The sequence below is a fragment of the Neltuma alba genome, unplaced genomic scaffold (genome assembly GCF_004799145.2).
Source record: "Neltuma alba isolate B1F8T4 unplaced genomic scaffold, ASM479914v2 tig00011181_pilon, whole genome shotgun sequence".
Taxonomy (NCBI): domain Eukaryota; kingdom Viridiplantae; phylum Streptophyta; class Magnoliopsida; order Fabales; family Fabaceae; genus Neltuma; species Neltuma alba.
In genome coordinates this window covers 22,424-38,252 of record NW_021635908.1, presented here as the reverse complement: position 1 = coordinate 38,252, position 15,829 = coordinate 22,424, and the positions used below count along the sequence as shown (strand labels likewise).

The 15,829-nt window shown below is 36.6% G+C and overlaps 1 protein-coding gene across 1 annotated transcript; it reads left to right on the top strand.

The window, feature by feature from the left end:
• Positions 1-774: 774 nt before the first annotated feature.
• Positions 775-14,949, top strand: LOC114762041 (uncharacterized). The gene is made up of 21 exons (XM_028951493.1): positions 775-906; positions 1,046-1,130; positions 1,624-1,663; positions 1,749-1,997; positions 2,410-2,509; positions 2,576-2,650; positions 4,472-4,570; positions 4,963-5,079; positions 5,220-5,335; positions 5,497-5,596; positions 6,606-6,964; positions 7,291-7,615; positions 8,993-9,210; positions 10,055-10,273; positions 10,949-11,135; positions 11,857-12,104; positions 12,698-12,790; positions 12,877-12,978; positions 13,102-13,459; positions 13,823-13,960; positions 14,035-14,949. Exons 1-21 carry the CDS (start codon positions 775-777, stop codon positions 14,947-14,949), a joined length of 4,275 nt encoding a protein of 1,424 aa, XP_028807326.1.
• Positions 14,950-15,829: the final 880 nt, after the last annotated feature.

The following is a 15,829-nucleotide window of genomic DNA, read 5'->3' as shown; positions in this document are numbered from 1 at the left end:
CTTGCCCTTAAAAGAATTTGGGGTATCCAAATCCTTTGAGTGAAAACTCTTGGGAAAAAGTTGCATGTTAAGCCTTACAAATATTTATAAATACTGAGATAGATGTAATTTCAAGGAACCACATTACAACAACAATGAAAAACCATGCAACACGTTGAACATATCAACAAATCATCATCCGCGCCAAAATGTCACGGCTTTCTGGGATGACACCCAAAAAAGCGAATCGCGCTAGTTCGGGCTGATAGTTATTTCGCGCTTTCATGGATATATTAGAATCATAATTAACAAAAATAAAATAAAATTAGTACGAAGAGCGACTCCAAACTTGAGCGAATAACAATAGGCCACCCGATATTAGTTTCACTTCTTGACACTGAAGGATGAAGCAGAACAATTCGAGCAGACTCCGCCACTCTGAATTCGCATCAAATGTGTGTAAACTTCGAAATCTGGTTTAGTTATTTTCTTGCATTGTCAGAAATTTGTTCACTCAGCGCAAGGCTTTGCTTGTATCTTCATATCTGTCGGGTTACTCGGAAAATGGCAACAAACGAAGGAAAAGTCTGCGATTGTTGACGAAGGCGGAGTTTTATAACTTCACGCCGTTATTGTACGTCCATCGCTAACACTTCTTAAATCTTCATGGACAATATGAATTCTCGAAACATATAGACTGATTTTGTTTAGTGGAATGCGATCTCAACAACTTCTAGAGCTCATTTTCCTGGCCATCCATCTAACTTGGTTCAACTGAAAGATCACAAAGAAACAATGCTACGATTGAAAGCATTCCGACCGACCAATGATAAAATAGTTAAGGTACAATTACATCCGACGTATCCATGGATGGTCACGGCCGATGCATCAGATCGAGTGTGTGTCTGGAACTGGGAACATCGCCAGGTATAAATTTGGCATTGCTTCTTTTTGGCTCATTGCCTATAAATACGCGTTTCTTATTTTTAAATCTTTCTTGTTACGTTGTGCTGCATGTCTTATTATTATGGTTATTATTATTTTGATTTAAAAACCACTTCATCAGGTGATATACGAACTAAAAGCTGGTGGAGTAGATGTGAGGCGTTTGGTTGGCGCCAAGTTGGAGAAGCTAGCTGAGGGAGAAACAGGTAAATACCTTTGCAGCAACTGGCAACAAAATCCTTTAACTATCATAATTACATAATTTACAGGCTCTGTAAAACAGTCTGCTCATTTTTTCGTTTTACTTGGTCTTAGCTATTTGAACGGTTCACGAGTCAAAATTCTTCACTGCGCAAAATCTTAGAGCAGAAACATTTGCATTGTGAGCACACATCCTATATGATGATCATTGTTTCCAGGCCCCCCGGCCCTAGGAGCGTCACTATAATGCATTATGTTATTATTTGATGCACTTATAACAATAATTACCTGAATTTGAGGTAATGTTATATCCATTTTGTATAGTAAAATGCAGTATTTACAGTGCTGAGTCTTGGAAAATGGGAAAAAAAAGGTGAATACTACTTACTTTAAGCGACAATATATTAGTAGTATAAATTGTTTCTTACACTCTCCAACCATTCTGCATTTCTTTACTGCTTTAGTAACTGAAGCCCGTATTTATGTCTGCTTGAATAGATCACAAGGGGAAGCCCACAGAAGCCATTCGTGGAGGGAGGTAAAATACCATTGCTTTGCTTTTGATATCTTTTTCTTGGGTTTTTAGTCCACCTGTTCATCGTGACACGCCCTTTCCTTAAAAGTGTAAAGCAGGTTAATTTTTTTGACGATGATGTTCACTTTTGGAAACTCTGGCACAATCACTCTGCTGCTGCAGAGGCTCCATCAGCAGTTCATAATCACGCATCAGCATTTAGTTCTCCTGCCCCATCAACTAAAGGGAGGCATTTTCTAGTCATATGTTGCTTGAACAAAGCTATATTTTTGGACTTGGTAACAATGCGTGGCCGGGATGTGCCAAAGCAAGAGCTTGATAGCAAGTCCCTTCTATGGTAAAAAGTCATTTGATTTAATTTTACCCTGCAGCTTGGCAGTTTAGTGGCAAGGTCCATTCAAGAAATCCTTTTTTTATAACTTTCATGATGTTATTTTGAGCAATAAATTGTTTGCCTCCTAATATGTTTCTGTTCTAGTTATTCTCTACATATATCAGTCCTTGACCCCAAATTCATGACCTTTTTCATTTAAATAGTATTGCTTTCTGCTCCATCCTTTGCTCTGATTCCTGATGTAATCTCAGCATGTATTGGATTAGTCTTTGGGTCAAATGCCACATGCTATTTTGTACTCTAGTCATATGCTGTGAATTGATTGCCGATTACTCATCCAGTTATGAGTTGTTTTCAATTTCATCTTTATGCACACTATAAAAGTTCTCACATTTGCTTTCTCTTGCTGTTACAGCATGGAGTTCCTTCATAGATCTGGTGTCAGTGACGGTCCTCTTGTTGCTTTCGGTGGGTCTGATGGAATCATCCGAGTTCTCTCAATGCTGACATGGAAGGTAAGTAGTTCAAATTCTTCTGCTTACAAAAGTTTAGCATCTAATATGATGCTTTGATCTTTGCAGCTTGTAAGGAGGTATAATGGAGGTCATAAAGGATCCATCTCTTGCTTGATGAACTTTGTCGCTGCTTCCAGTGAGGTAAATCTCAGACCCTTTGAAGAACTCATACTATTTTTATTGGATTAAAGTGCAATTTTAATAACAAAATTTACCTCAAGTGGCATTGGACACCATAAAGTTTATTTGGGTGCAAAAATATATATGAAGTTGTCAAAATGGGGCATCTAGTGTCACGCCATTAACGTCCATTAGTTTACCATTGAAGGGGCCCAGAAGTCAATTTTAGAGTGCATTTTTAACAACCAAGTTTACATCAAGGGGTACTAGGAACCATGAAATTTACTTGGGTGTTAAAATATACATGAACTTTTTAAAAGGAAAAAAATAACAAAATTCTTTAACTCCCATAGCGGTCCATTAATTTTATTTTTTTGGGGTCCCACCAAATGCTATATTTTCTCTCTATCAATTTCCACTTCCAAGTAGACCAATCTTTCTCTCATCATAATCAACACGTACATTCTCTCTATCATATCGTTTTCTCAGCCTCCAAGCCTTTTATATGTATTTACACAAAACGACGTCTTTTCCTTCTAGGATATGAGATTTATTGCTTGCACCCAAATACTTCCTCCAATCCTTAATATAGGACTTAATAGACTAATTTAAGGAGATTAAAAAAATTAAATAAATTACTTTAAAGTATTATATTTATCGTTTTTCTCCAAATTAATTTACTTAGCTTATAAACTAATATAATCTAATGATGTATATAATATTTTAGAAAGATCATATACTATATGCTATATTTAGGTAATTATTTTACTTCTTTAATTTGTTTTTCAACTTTGTCTATTATACTAAGAAGAAGAGGAAGTAGGAATAAGTAGAGAAAAAACATGATATTTAGTGGGACCTAAAAATATAAAATTAATGGATATTTATAGGAGTTGGAGAATTTTGCTTTTCTTTCCCTTTTGGAAAGTTCACGTATATTTTTGCATCTAGGTAAATTGAATGATGCCTAATGCCTCTTGATGTAAACTTTGTTATTAAAAATGCCTCTTAAAACTGACTTTGTGGACCCTCTAACCGTAAACTAACGGACGTTAACAGCGTGGTGCCAGATACCTTTTTTTGATAACTTTATGTATATTTTTGCATCCAAATAAACCTTATGGTGTCCAGTGCTCTTAGGGTAAACTTTATTGTTAATGTTATTTTTGTTTTTGTTGGGTTTGTCATCCATGCTTTCTTTTTTTTTTTTTTGAGCTGAGTCATCCATGCTTTCTAAAACCAGTATTTTTTAATGGAAATATCACGTACCCTCAGTTGGTTAGCTTGTTAAAGTTTGCATATTGGACATTTGATCCTATGCTTTCTTGGCGTTGATGCTACATTTCTTCCAGAGGAGATAATTTCATTTAAACGGGATATGAACAAACTTTTATTTTTTCTTTTACCATTTTTTCTTTCTTCCAATGGATGGATGGAAATTCCATGAAGATAGAAAAAGGAGTAAGGGAGATTAGGAATCTATCTAAATTAGGGATATGCTACAGAGAAGCAAAATCAAACAAGCATAACATGTAGTCAAAATGACATTTCTGCTTCTTCTTGTTTTTCTCACATTAGACAAGAGAACTTAATTTAAAAATTTCATGAGATTATATTTACATCTATGATATGTAGCATGAATATAAATATGTCTAAAATATTTATCTTTATAATTGTGTGGTAGGATAACTAGATTATATGTTCTATTTACATTGTGCATTAGCGTCTGGTCAACTGGATTTTGTGCTGTCAAATTCTTATTGAATATTTGTGCAGTGTTTGCATGCCTTATCATTTCTGTCTTGTATTAATTAGCTTTTTGGGGTTCTGCTTGACTTCAAGGCTTTTCTGGTTTCGGGAGCTAGTGACGGATTGCTCATAATATGGAGTGCTGACCAAGGACAAGATTCACAAGAACTTGTCCCCAAGTTTTGGTTAAAAGTACTATTCTTTTCCTCTTCCTATACTCCACTCCATTGGTTCAATAATTGGTGAGAGATGGATCTGAATTACTGCTTTGTCTTCATGAGTTGTGGCATGGTTCGGGTTGTATTTCCTTTCTGTTTCTTAAGTTCATAAATTGGTTGAACTCAATACTGGTGATATATTACATATATGTAGCATGATTTGATAAGATCGGAAAGACTAAATATCAGGCACAAAGCGAACTGCATAATAAAGTGAGGAGAAATGATGTTAAATTCAGATTTTTTTCCCCTTTGTAACTGGTTTCTAGCTTTTTTTTTTTGGTTTTATTTTCAATTGCTTTGCTCTTTTCTACAATGCTTGTGCTGTTTTGATGCCTGCATATTTATGCTATGCGGGGCATCTAGGCACATGATGGCGGGGTTACGTCAGTTGAACTTTCCAGGGTGAACGGAGGTGCTCCTCTGCTAATTGCAATTGGTGCAGATAAGGCGTTAACTATATGGGACACAGTCTCCTTTAAGGTGCGATAATATTACCAACAGATGAAATAGTTAATCCGTTTTAAATGTTTTTGCTGACTGCAACGACTTTCATGATATTATTACTATTACTATTGTTATTATTGGTATTATGGTTATTTTATCTGCTTTTTAAATCTCAGGAGTTACGACGTATTAAACCAGTACCAAAATTGGCTTGCCACAGCGTGGCATCTTGGTGCCATCCTCGAGCTCCAAATCTTGATATTCTAGTTTGCGTCAAGGATTCACATATATGGTATGTTTACATGACCTTTTCTTTTGTTGGGTTTAAGTTTGCTATCATAATGTGATTGTGAAATATCTCCTCTGTCTCATACTAGATCAGACTTGTTTACTGCTGATTTTCTATCCCTCTGATATATTGATTTTATTTTTTATATTTTGAACTATTGCTAGGGCCATGGAACATCCCACATATTCTGCTCTCACAAGGCCATTGTGTGAGCTAACCTTGGTTATTCCTCCTCAAGCTCTTGCTCCTAATAAGAAATTAAGGGTTCGTGACGATTGATTCTTTTTTCTTAGGCTTGGTCGTGGTTTGTTGGTTCTTTCTTTGCTTTTATGACTCTCACTGAAGCTGTTCAACCAACGGGAAACATGAACATAATACAAAACTTCTAATTACTCTTGGATCATTTTAATTATTGTGACCGGATAAGGCGGAAAATCAACATTGGATGGTCTTTGTCACCGAACAGCTTTTCTTTGATCATGCCCTATAATTTTTAGGAGACCCAGCACCTGGGATGCTAACTCCTTAGGAGCAAGCTCAGGCCATAGTGGGGAAAAAGAAAGAAACAGAAACTCCCGGTAAACGAGCCACGCAAAAAATTGAAACATAGCTCCTCTTTTTCCCTTTTTAACTGCTCTCTTTCCCCCCTTTTGGACAAGGAGGGAGATAATGTTAAGCTCTGAAAGTGGGACACATTACCACGCTTATTTCCTTCATCCTCTAGATTAAAAATGAAGCACAAACTTGAAATTTTCGAACGTCATGAGTTCTTGTCCTTTTCCCCCTGCTTTCTGCTTTCTCCTATCGGTGTTACGAATAGAAAAAGTATTTTTGTTGATACTGAGAACTTTGATGCTAATGAAGATGCAATTGTGTCCAAAAAGATCGTATAGCTGATATATAATGTTAATGCAAGCAGATAAGTTTCTCCAAATGGCTATCTATTTATCGTAAGTCTCAGAGCTATTTCCAGAGCTAAATCAGATCCCAACCTGTTCATCTCATTATACTTTCCTTGAGAGATTTCTATGTAAGTATAGTCTAGAGAAAAGTTTCCAAAGATGGAAAATGATGAAAATTTGCTCTGTATGGCATGTGGCATATAACATTACTTTTTCCGAACATCAGACTGAATTACGGGGATAAATCATGGACATTTGAACGTAATTAAGTGTATCAAACGTAAATAGCTATACTTATCATGATACATTGGTTTTAGGAAATTAGTCAAACGTGTAATCATCTCTAATTTTGCCATTGTTTTGCGCTGCAGGTGTATTGTATGGTTGCACATGCTTTGCAGCCACATCTTGTTGCCACGGGAACCAATATTGGTGTTATTATCTGTGAGTTTGATGCTAGATCTCTTCCATCAGTGGCTCCCCTGCCAATACCAAGAGATGGCGGAGAAAATTCTGCTGTATATGTTGTTGGAAGGGAACTACAGCTATTAAATTTTCAGCTAAGCAACTCAGCAAATCCGTCTATTGCAAATAGCAGCTCTTTATCAGAAACAGGGAGGTCTAAGAGAGAATTTTTTGAACCCTTGCTTATAAAGCAAGGAAGGAAGCACATTAATACACCTATTCCACATGATTCATATTCAGTTCTTTCAGTGAGTAGCTCTGGAAAGTAAGTGACCCCTAATTTTGCAGCTCCCACAATATTATTTCCTTCCTTCTTTTTTTGGGGAAAAAAATTGCTTTCTAACTCAAAATGAATTGCACCCTCTTATTTTTACTCTAAAATTTAGGAATAAAATTCTAACTTTTCGTCTTCATATATATAGTCACACTGTCTATAATGTATGATTTTCTATCATTTTTGTGGTATATATGTTGTAATCCTTTTGCTTTAGACTTCAGTTAACACTTGCTTCTATTCCAATCTAAAATTTTTTGTAATGATTGTGAATATGAAAAACAAAAACCTTATAAATTATGTTAAATTAATTGCAGGTATCTTGCCATCACTTGGCCTGATTTTCCATTCTTTTCTATCTACAAGGTTGGTGACTGGTCAATTGTTGATTCTGGGATTGCAAGGATTCTTGCTTGGGACACATGTCGTGATAGATTTGCTATATTGGAATCTGCGTTACCTCCAAGAATTCCTATAATTCCTAAGGGTGGTTCATCAAGAAAAGCAAAAGAAGCTGCGGCGGCACATGCTGCGGCAGCTGCTGCTTCTGCTGCTTCCACAGGTTCTGTTCAAGTCCGTATCTTGTTAGATGATGGAACTTCAAATATATTAATGAGGTCTGTAGGTGCACGGAGTGAACCAGTAAGAATCTTCTTCATTCTGTAGCGTTTGTCATATAAAAAATAGTTATCCTTCTTTTAAGTTATATGATTTCTTGCGTTCCTGGCTACATACTTCAGGCACCTGTGAAGTCCAAAAGCAAAAATCTGCAAAAACTGTTAATTATGATTATAACTTGGACGTGTCCTTGCTTAGAGCTACTGGAAATGCAATTATATATTGTTTGGTCAGAAATTGAGTACTCCCTCCGTCTCTTATTATAAGATCTAATTTTTTGAATAAGTTTGTCCCTTTTTATAAGATCCTTTTTAAGTTTGTCTAAACATTTAATACATTATTACCTATTTTATTTCTAGTTTACTGCATTTAATAATTTTTTTTCTTCATTTATCTCACTATTACTCTTTCACATCTACCTATTTACATACAGGGACATACTTGGAAAAAAATTGTATTGCTACATATTAATTACTTTTAACTAATTTTAATTGTTTTCTTAAACCACGCAATTTAGTTAAAAGGATCTTATAATAAGAGACGAAGTAATAGATATTAAACAAGATGAGTGCTAAGACACTTTCAAACACAATTGCCGGGACATTGAGTATTATCCAGAAAGGTATTTAGGGAATCACTCTGATTCTATCTCTGTTGGTTCCCTTTGAAGAAAGGAAGGATCCCAACAAAGAATTGATCTTTCTTTTAGTTGTTGAATCTCTCTTTGATCGATCAATGTGTGAGATTCCGAATCCTAGTTACTAATGGAATCAAAATTATCTTCGCCATTTCTTGAAATATCTCTTTTGATTCAAAATCATGGTGCAATGTGTATCTCCCATGTTCCAGTCATGGAATAAATGAAATAAATCAAAACATTGATTTTTGTTCAAGAATGAAATCTTATTGGAATTGTGCACTTCATCATTCGAAACCATATCACATCTGGAATCTGATTAATGACCAGAACCGATTCATAGGAGGGAAACTGTTGATATGTACAGGTAATTGCATTTTTGGAGCACATAAACTAACTTGTGAAATGTTTGAATAGTGGGGGCATCTTGTATTTACTTTCTAAACCAAGATGCCATTTTGAAGACCCCGTCCATGAAATTAGTGGTAGGAAGTGTTCTAGAACTAAAAATTCTAAGGTCCTGGCTTTTTTCAAGAAAATATCCTCCTTTTTATTTCCAGTATGAGAAGAGGATGCGATTTTTTTATATAGAAGTAGTATAAATTTGTATACAAATTTTCTTTTGTTTTTTTTCCTTTTTTTGTTTCCATAGCATATCTAGTACACAAAGACAACTAAACAAGTTATTCTTAAATAAGTACTCATTGAATACGGGAGCATCGATTGACATGTTAACGAATTTTCCTCTCATGTATCTGTTGCAGGCCATTGGTTTGCATGGAGGAACACTTCTTGGTATTGCTTACCAAACATCCAGGAGAGTTAGCTCAGTTTCTGCTTTCGGTATTTCAACGACCCAATCAATGCCCTTATCAGGTTATGGGGGCATTGGTGTTTCTTCTTTCGCTACTGTTGATGACGGATTTTCTTCGCATAGATCTTCAGCTGGGACCACATATCAAAACAACTTTCAGCTGTACAGGTGAAACTTATAATTATTCTTATTTAACATTCTTAGCATTGCTTTCTTAAGGTTTATACCCTTCATGTCTTCAAAGTTAAGTACTATTCTTTTGCCCAACGGAGGGAAGTAGCGGTTGACAGGCAAACAGCTTTCCACTGTATAGGTGAAACTTGTTATTCTTATTTAACGTACTTAGCATTGCTTCCTTGAGGTTTATCCTTCCTTTCTTCAAAGCTATAACTTTTGTTTGGCCCGTCATGGAGAAGCAATGGTTGACAGGTTGTGAATGCTGTGAGATCATACAGACTAATACAATTTAATGGACGGGATTCTCTAAGTAGAAAATGAATGTTAGCTGCATAGTAATTCCAACTTATCAACCCTCTCTCCTTTAGCCCTTTCAAAGCAATGAGAAACTTCCCCTTGTCCTCTTGGACATATTTTGAGAATAGATGCAAACATTTAAGGTAGTTCATACATAATTCCATATCATGTGAAGTACTAGGCAGTCCCTGAAGTGTGAATTCTGGAATGCCTTTTCCATCAATTTTTACTTCATGGAACTCAAAACCTTATCTTCCTGTCCCCGGCCTTCCCTTGCTCACCCTTGTTTGGATTGTTTTTTCGTTATAAGTTCTTGTCTGGACGGCTACGACACGGGATGCCAATTATGGGTTTTAAAAGTAGCTCAGAGTTTTATTATTTTAATTACTTGCTTCTCAGTCTTTAAACTCATTGCGGAAATCAGATTAATATTGAGCTGAATGCTAGAGATGCTGTGATCTTTGTTGGTTTTACTGATAGGATTAATTTCATGTTTTATTTTAGTTTGATGTCACATTTAATCGTGTTTCTGATTCAGTTGGGAGACTTTCCAGCCTGTTGGTGGTCTACTTCCTCAGCCAGAATGGACGGCGTGGGACCAAACTGTTGAGTTGTGTGCCTTTGCATACCATCGATACATAGTCATTTCTTGTTTGCGCCCTCAATTCAGATATCTGGGAGATGTGGCAATTCCATATGCCACTAGTGCTGTTTGGCAACGTAGACAGTTGTTTGTGGCCACACCTACTACTATAGAGTAAGCGATGCCCTCTTTCTACTATTTATTGTTAATTTGTATCCATTTTATACTTCCTAGTATTTGTTTAATTGTTTAATTGGCCTTCGTTTTCTGTTAGACTGCATCAGTTGGTTAGAAAGTGGCAATGGTGAACAGCTACGTACATTGTTAATTCCTTGACTGTTTTCTAGAAAGCCAACAAATAGGTTAAGATCCAATTCGGCTCTAAAAATTTTTGCATAGGAGTTGTAGGTATCCACAAACGTTTTTGAGATCAATATCTCCCGAAAGTGTTAAAAAAGAGGGGGTAAACTCGCCCTAACCAATAAAATACTAATGTTAACTGTTAAAAAACGAATATTGACTGCTAATATATATAATGACTAGGGGTGACATTGATCACTTTTTTAGCACTTCAGGATATATTGATCCAAACTTTCACATACCCACAGCTCTCACAATAAAACTTCCAGGGCAAAATTGAACCTTAGTTCATTTATTTTTCTGTATATTGTCTATGTATAGATATATGATGCTGTGGAGTGGTGCTTGTAGATTAAACAGAACTTGAAGTCTTTGTCATAAGATAAACTATTATGCATAATATAACCACCTTTCTTTACTACCTCAACCTGAGGAACAAAAGTGGAAGTTTTTTATGATTTATTATACTTTTACTCCTTTCGTGCTCAGAATTGTTTTTGTGGATGCTGGGGTAGTAGAAATTGACATAGAAACTAAAAAGATGAAAGAAGAGCAAAAAATAAAAGAGGCACAAGCCAAAGCAGTAGCTGAGCATGGAGAATTAGCCTTGATTACTGTTGATGGCCCCCAAGCTACTAAAGAAGAAAGAATATCATTGAGGCCACCAATGCTGCAGGTAAAAAAAGGCTGGCAGCTTTTCTAAGTTATGATATTCATTGCAATTCTTCATTGTGTATTTTGTCTTTCTTTCAATAGTAATATCTTCTACCTGGATATGCTTAACTGTGACTTCCTAAAATCAATTCAAGTTTGATTGAAAGTTATTCTTCTTGCTTTTTTTATCTGAGAAGTTAAGCCTGTCCCTGAAATACACTTGATTTAGGTGAATAACTAACGTGGACATTTGTGCCTAGTTCAAACTGTAATTGTTTTGCAAAACATGCACTCCTGCAACGAATGAATTTGGAAACTGTATTTTGGGGTATCGTTCTGAATAACTATAGTCTGTTTTGCTTCTTGGATAAGCTATAAGGTTTATCATTCTGGTATAATATTCGAATATCCTTCAACTCGTCAAACCTAGTGCGCTTTCTGAATTGGGTTTAATGTTGGTCTTATGTCAGGTGCCAGCTCCTTCCTCCTCCTTCCTGTTCTCTTTTTAATCCTCTTTATCTTCTGCATTTATTTTACTTCCCAGCTCTCAAGTTATGTGCTACACTTCTTTTACTCCACAGCTCTCATTTTACAGTATAGGAGAAAATGCTTGTTATTTTAGCCTTCATTTTCATTATCATCATCCTTTCAACAATTTTATCACATCACTGGTTTTGTCTATCTTTCGTGTTTGGATGATTCATCCATTTCGTCATTTAAATATATGCAAAATATTTCTCCAGGTAGTGCGATTGGCTTCATTTCAGCATGCTCCTTCAGTGCCACCCTTCTTAATGTATACAAAACAACCTAAGCTTGAAAGAAATGATTCTTGGATGATAAAAGCTGAAGAAAAAAAGGCCAGCGAGGTAGCTGTTGGTGGTGGAGGAGTGTCTGTTGCAGTTACTCGTTTCCCCATGGAGCAGAAGCGTCCAGTTGGGCCTCTGGTTGTGGTTGGGGTCAGAGATGGAGTGCTCTGGCTAATTGACCGGTAACTAGGACTGTAGTTTCATTTTTGTTTGGTTTGGTAAAAGTTTGATTTTCCATTTTATATCGAATTTGTTCAATTTTTGTAGACCTGCAGTCATATATATGTGCGCAAGCATCTAATATTCTAATTTTGGACTCAACATTAAATAGCTTAATTCTCTAGATGTGTCCTGTAAAATTTCTTCTCCACACATAAACATATTTATGTGTGAACTTATCCTGGTGTTTTTTTATCTGTACATCTGCTCTTAATGTGATTGATGCTCGAATGATTTTTCTGTTGAAGTTGGTTGTAGTAGTTGTGTGCAACACCATTACGCAGGATTTAAGTACGACAAATTTTTATGAACTGTATAGCCTGCAGTTGATTAGTGGATAGATATTGTTTCAGTAGTGTTAAAAAAAAAAAAAGATGAGTAGATATCTTTTGATTATGTTGAGTATTGACTTTTGTTGTGCTAGCACTAGTTAACAAAAACTTGCATGATAAGCATGGTCATTTCTTGTTTATTGATAGAGGTCAAATCTGAAGTCGTTCGTTTAATGTTAGACGCTGTTTTGAATAGCTTTCTTGATGATTCATGTATTTGGCAGGTACATGTGTGCTCATGCTTTATCCCTTAGTCATCCTGGTATTCGGTGTAGATGCCTTGCTGCCTACGGTGATGCTGTTAGTGCAGTTAAATGGTATCGCTTTGCTTTTCTCTTTGTTCACCCTTACGGAGTCAGCAGTGAATATGTATATCTAACATAATATTTTAACTTTTTAACAGGGCAAGCAGGCTTGGGAGAGAACACCATGATGATCTGGCGCAATTTATGCTGGGAATGGGTTATGCTGCTGAAGCCCTTCATTTACCTGGAATATCCAAGAGGTATGCTGTATTCTTGCAGCCAATTGCATGAACAATCTGATGGACTTCGGCTTGAATCACTACCACTATTCATACAACCTATGTCAAGATACGGTTAAATATATTGCCTTTTATGTTATGCAGGTTGGAGTTTGATCTGGCAATGAAAAGCAATGATTTGAAGAGAGCTCTTCAATGCCTTCTTATCATGAGCAATAGTACGAACATAGGACATGATAATCCCGGTCTTGGTTTGAATGATATCCTCAATTTAAATGATAAAAAAGAAGATATTGTTGAAGCTGTTCAGGGCATAGTTAAATTCGCAAAGGAGTTTTTGGATCTCATTGATGTTGCGGACGCTACTGCACAGGTTGAAATTGCTCGCGAGGCTCTTAAGAGGTTAGCTGCTGCTGGTTCAGTGAAAGGCGCTCTAGAAGGTCACGAACTGAGAGGATTATCGTTGCGGCTTGCAAATCACGGTGAATTGACACGGCTAAGTGTAGGCGCTTTTAATCTGACTTTTCAAATCAACTTTTTTTTTTTTTCTTGTTTGATGCCTGTTAAGCATAATTTTGTGTTCATGTATATAAACTAGAATAAGTAAAAACAAAAAACAAAAAATGCACAGTAATGCATAATAATAATAATAATAATAATAATAATAATATATAATAATAATAATAATAATAATATATAAATTAAAAAACAAAGATTCATAGCAAAGCGTGTGCAATTTATTTAAGATCACATTGAGACCGCCTACACTGATCCTTTTGAAACTAACAGTCTTTTTGAGCAGTTCAATGGCAATCTTCAATATGTTTTCTCCATCATAGATGAGGTATTACTTTATGCGTTTCAGGGTTTGGTGAGTAATTTAGTCACTCTTGGCTTGGGACGAGAAGCTGCATTTGCTGCTAGTCTTTTGGGTGACAACGGCCTAATGGAGAAAGCATGGCAGGATACTGGGATGCTGGCGGAAGCTGTGCTTCATGCTCATGTAAGAATTGTTTCGTGCAACTAGTTGATCCCACATTTAAAGTACGTATAGCATAACCTTGAAAATATTACCAGGCACATGGACGTCGAACTTCAATGAACATGCTTCAAGCTTGGAACCAAATGCTTCAAAGAGAGGTTGAGCCTATGAAATCGCACAAAACAGATGCTACAGCTGCATTTCTTGCATCTCTTGAGGACCCTAAGCTTACGACGTTGGCAGAAGCAAGAAAGCAGCCACCAATTGAAATCTTACCTCCAGGGATGGTTTCTCTCTCTGCTCCTTTCTCCACCCAGAAAAAACCACCAACGGCTGCACAAAATTCACAGCAGTCAACAGGTAAGCCTTTGGCCCTGGAGGCACCCACTAATACCACAACAATGGCAATGAACGCTTTGAAACAATCCGCATCAACACCAATGCCAACACTTCCTGCTGCAACTACAACAGTGCCAATGAATGCTTTGAAGCAAACTGCACCCACAAGAACAATTCCCACAATCACAAAAGAGCCCGTGAAGGCTCTAAAGCAATCTAAATCAACACCAACATTTCCTGGAACCACAACAGAGCCAATGAAAGATTTAAAGCGTTCAAAATCTGCACCAACACTTCCCACAGTCATAACAGAACCAGCAACTGCTACAGAGCAATGTGGACTGCCACCAACACCTCCAACAACAGGAGTGCCAATGAGCGCTTTAAAGCAGTGTGGATCTACACTTACAACTCTTACAACTGCCACAGGGCCAATAAATGCTTTGAAGCAGGAAACCACGATAATGCCAATGAATGCTTTGAAGCAGTTTGAATTGACACAAACACCTCCTGCAGCTACAACAATGCCATTGAATGCTTTGAATCAGAATGCATCCACGAGGAATTCAGTACCACCAGATGTCCCTCGACAGGTAGCAGACTCTGAGAAGGGCAGCATCCCAACTACTATACCACCAACTGTAGCATCCTTGAAAGACTTCCTCGCATGATTGGTATTCTTACTGTGCTTCTGATATTTGCTCACGGGAGATGATTGTGTGGTTCAAGTTATTTTTGTCTGTAAATAAAGCATTCCATTGAAGGCAATCTATTAAAGTGGCCTGCAACAAGCCTCTGGAGTACATATATTTCTCCGGGGAAGCTTCATATTCCCCCTCTTCGTTGGAAATTTCGTCCGCAGTTATGCCAATATGTTGTCTGATGCATTACGAAAGAGGCTTCCGAGAACGCTGAGTGATTGGTTTCTTTATTTTTACCTTTTGGTAATGTGTTCTCTTCAATTTTGATGCATTATAAATACAACCATTCCACGCATTATCCCCATCCCCCACCAAAAAAAAAAAAAACATCATACTGTAATGCTACTGCGCACTAATGTTGCGCGAGCAGAAAGGTCTGAGTGTTCCAAGGTTGCCATTTTCTGCAGGTTGCACAGAATTATTAAGGCCAGAAGTCATCAACTATTTCGCAGCTCAAATTGCAAACCATATTCATATATTAATGCTTAAAAATTATATTTGAGCAGATAATGAGCAGATAAATTGATCCGCACAAAGAACAGTGTCTGTTAGTAATGTGATGCTCATTGGATTAACAGCCCGGACCAAAGAAAATAAAAAGCAAAGCACGCTATGTGTGAAAACCGTAATTAGGATGCAAAGTTGTGCTAGCTAAAGTATTCTAGATCCAAATCAAAAGTAGAATGATCCTGTCAAGCAAAGAATCATTTTGATTGTTCACCAAAACAAAATAAAAAAGAATCATTTTGATTGACTTCCTCGATATGGGAGGGAAAATGTCAAGGACTCAGATAACATCAACATAGGCAGCACCGGAAGCTACTAACTTGTGAATTTCTTATGTTAAGAA

Coding starts and splice junctions, on each gene's coding strand:
- LOC114762041 (XM_028951493.1), top strand. CDS start 775: ATGCTACGATTGAAAGCATTCCGACCGACCAATGATAAAATAGTTAAG. Junction 4,571..4,962: donor TCCCCAAGTTTTGGTTAAAA/GTACTATTCTTT, acceptor CGGGGCATCTAG/GCACATGATGGCGGGGTTAC. Junction 12,979..13,101: donor TTACCTGGAATATCCAAGAG/GTATGCTGTATT, acceptor TATGTTATGCAG/GTTGGAGTTTGATCTGGCAA.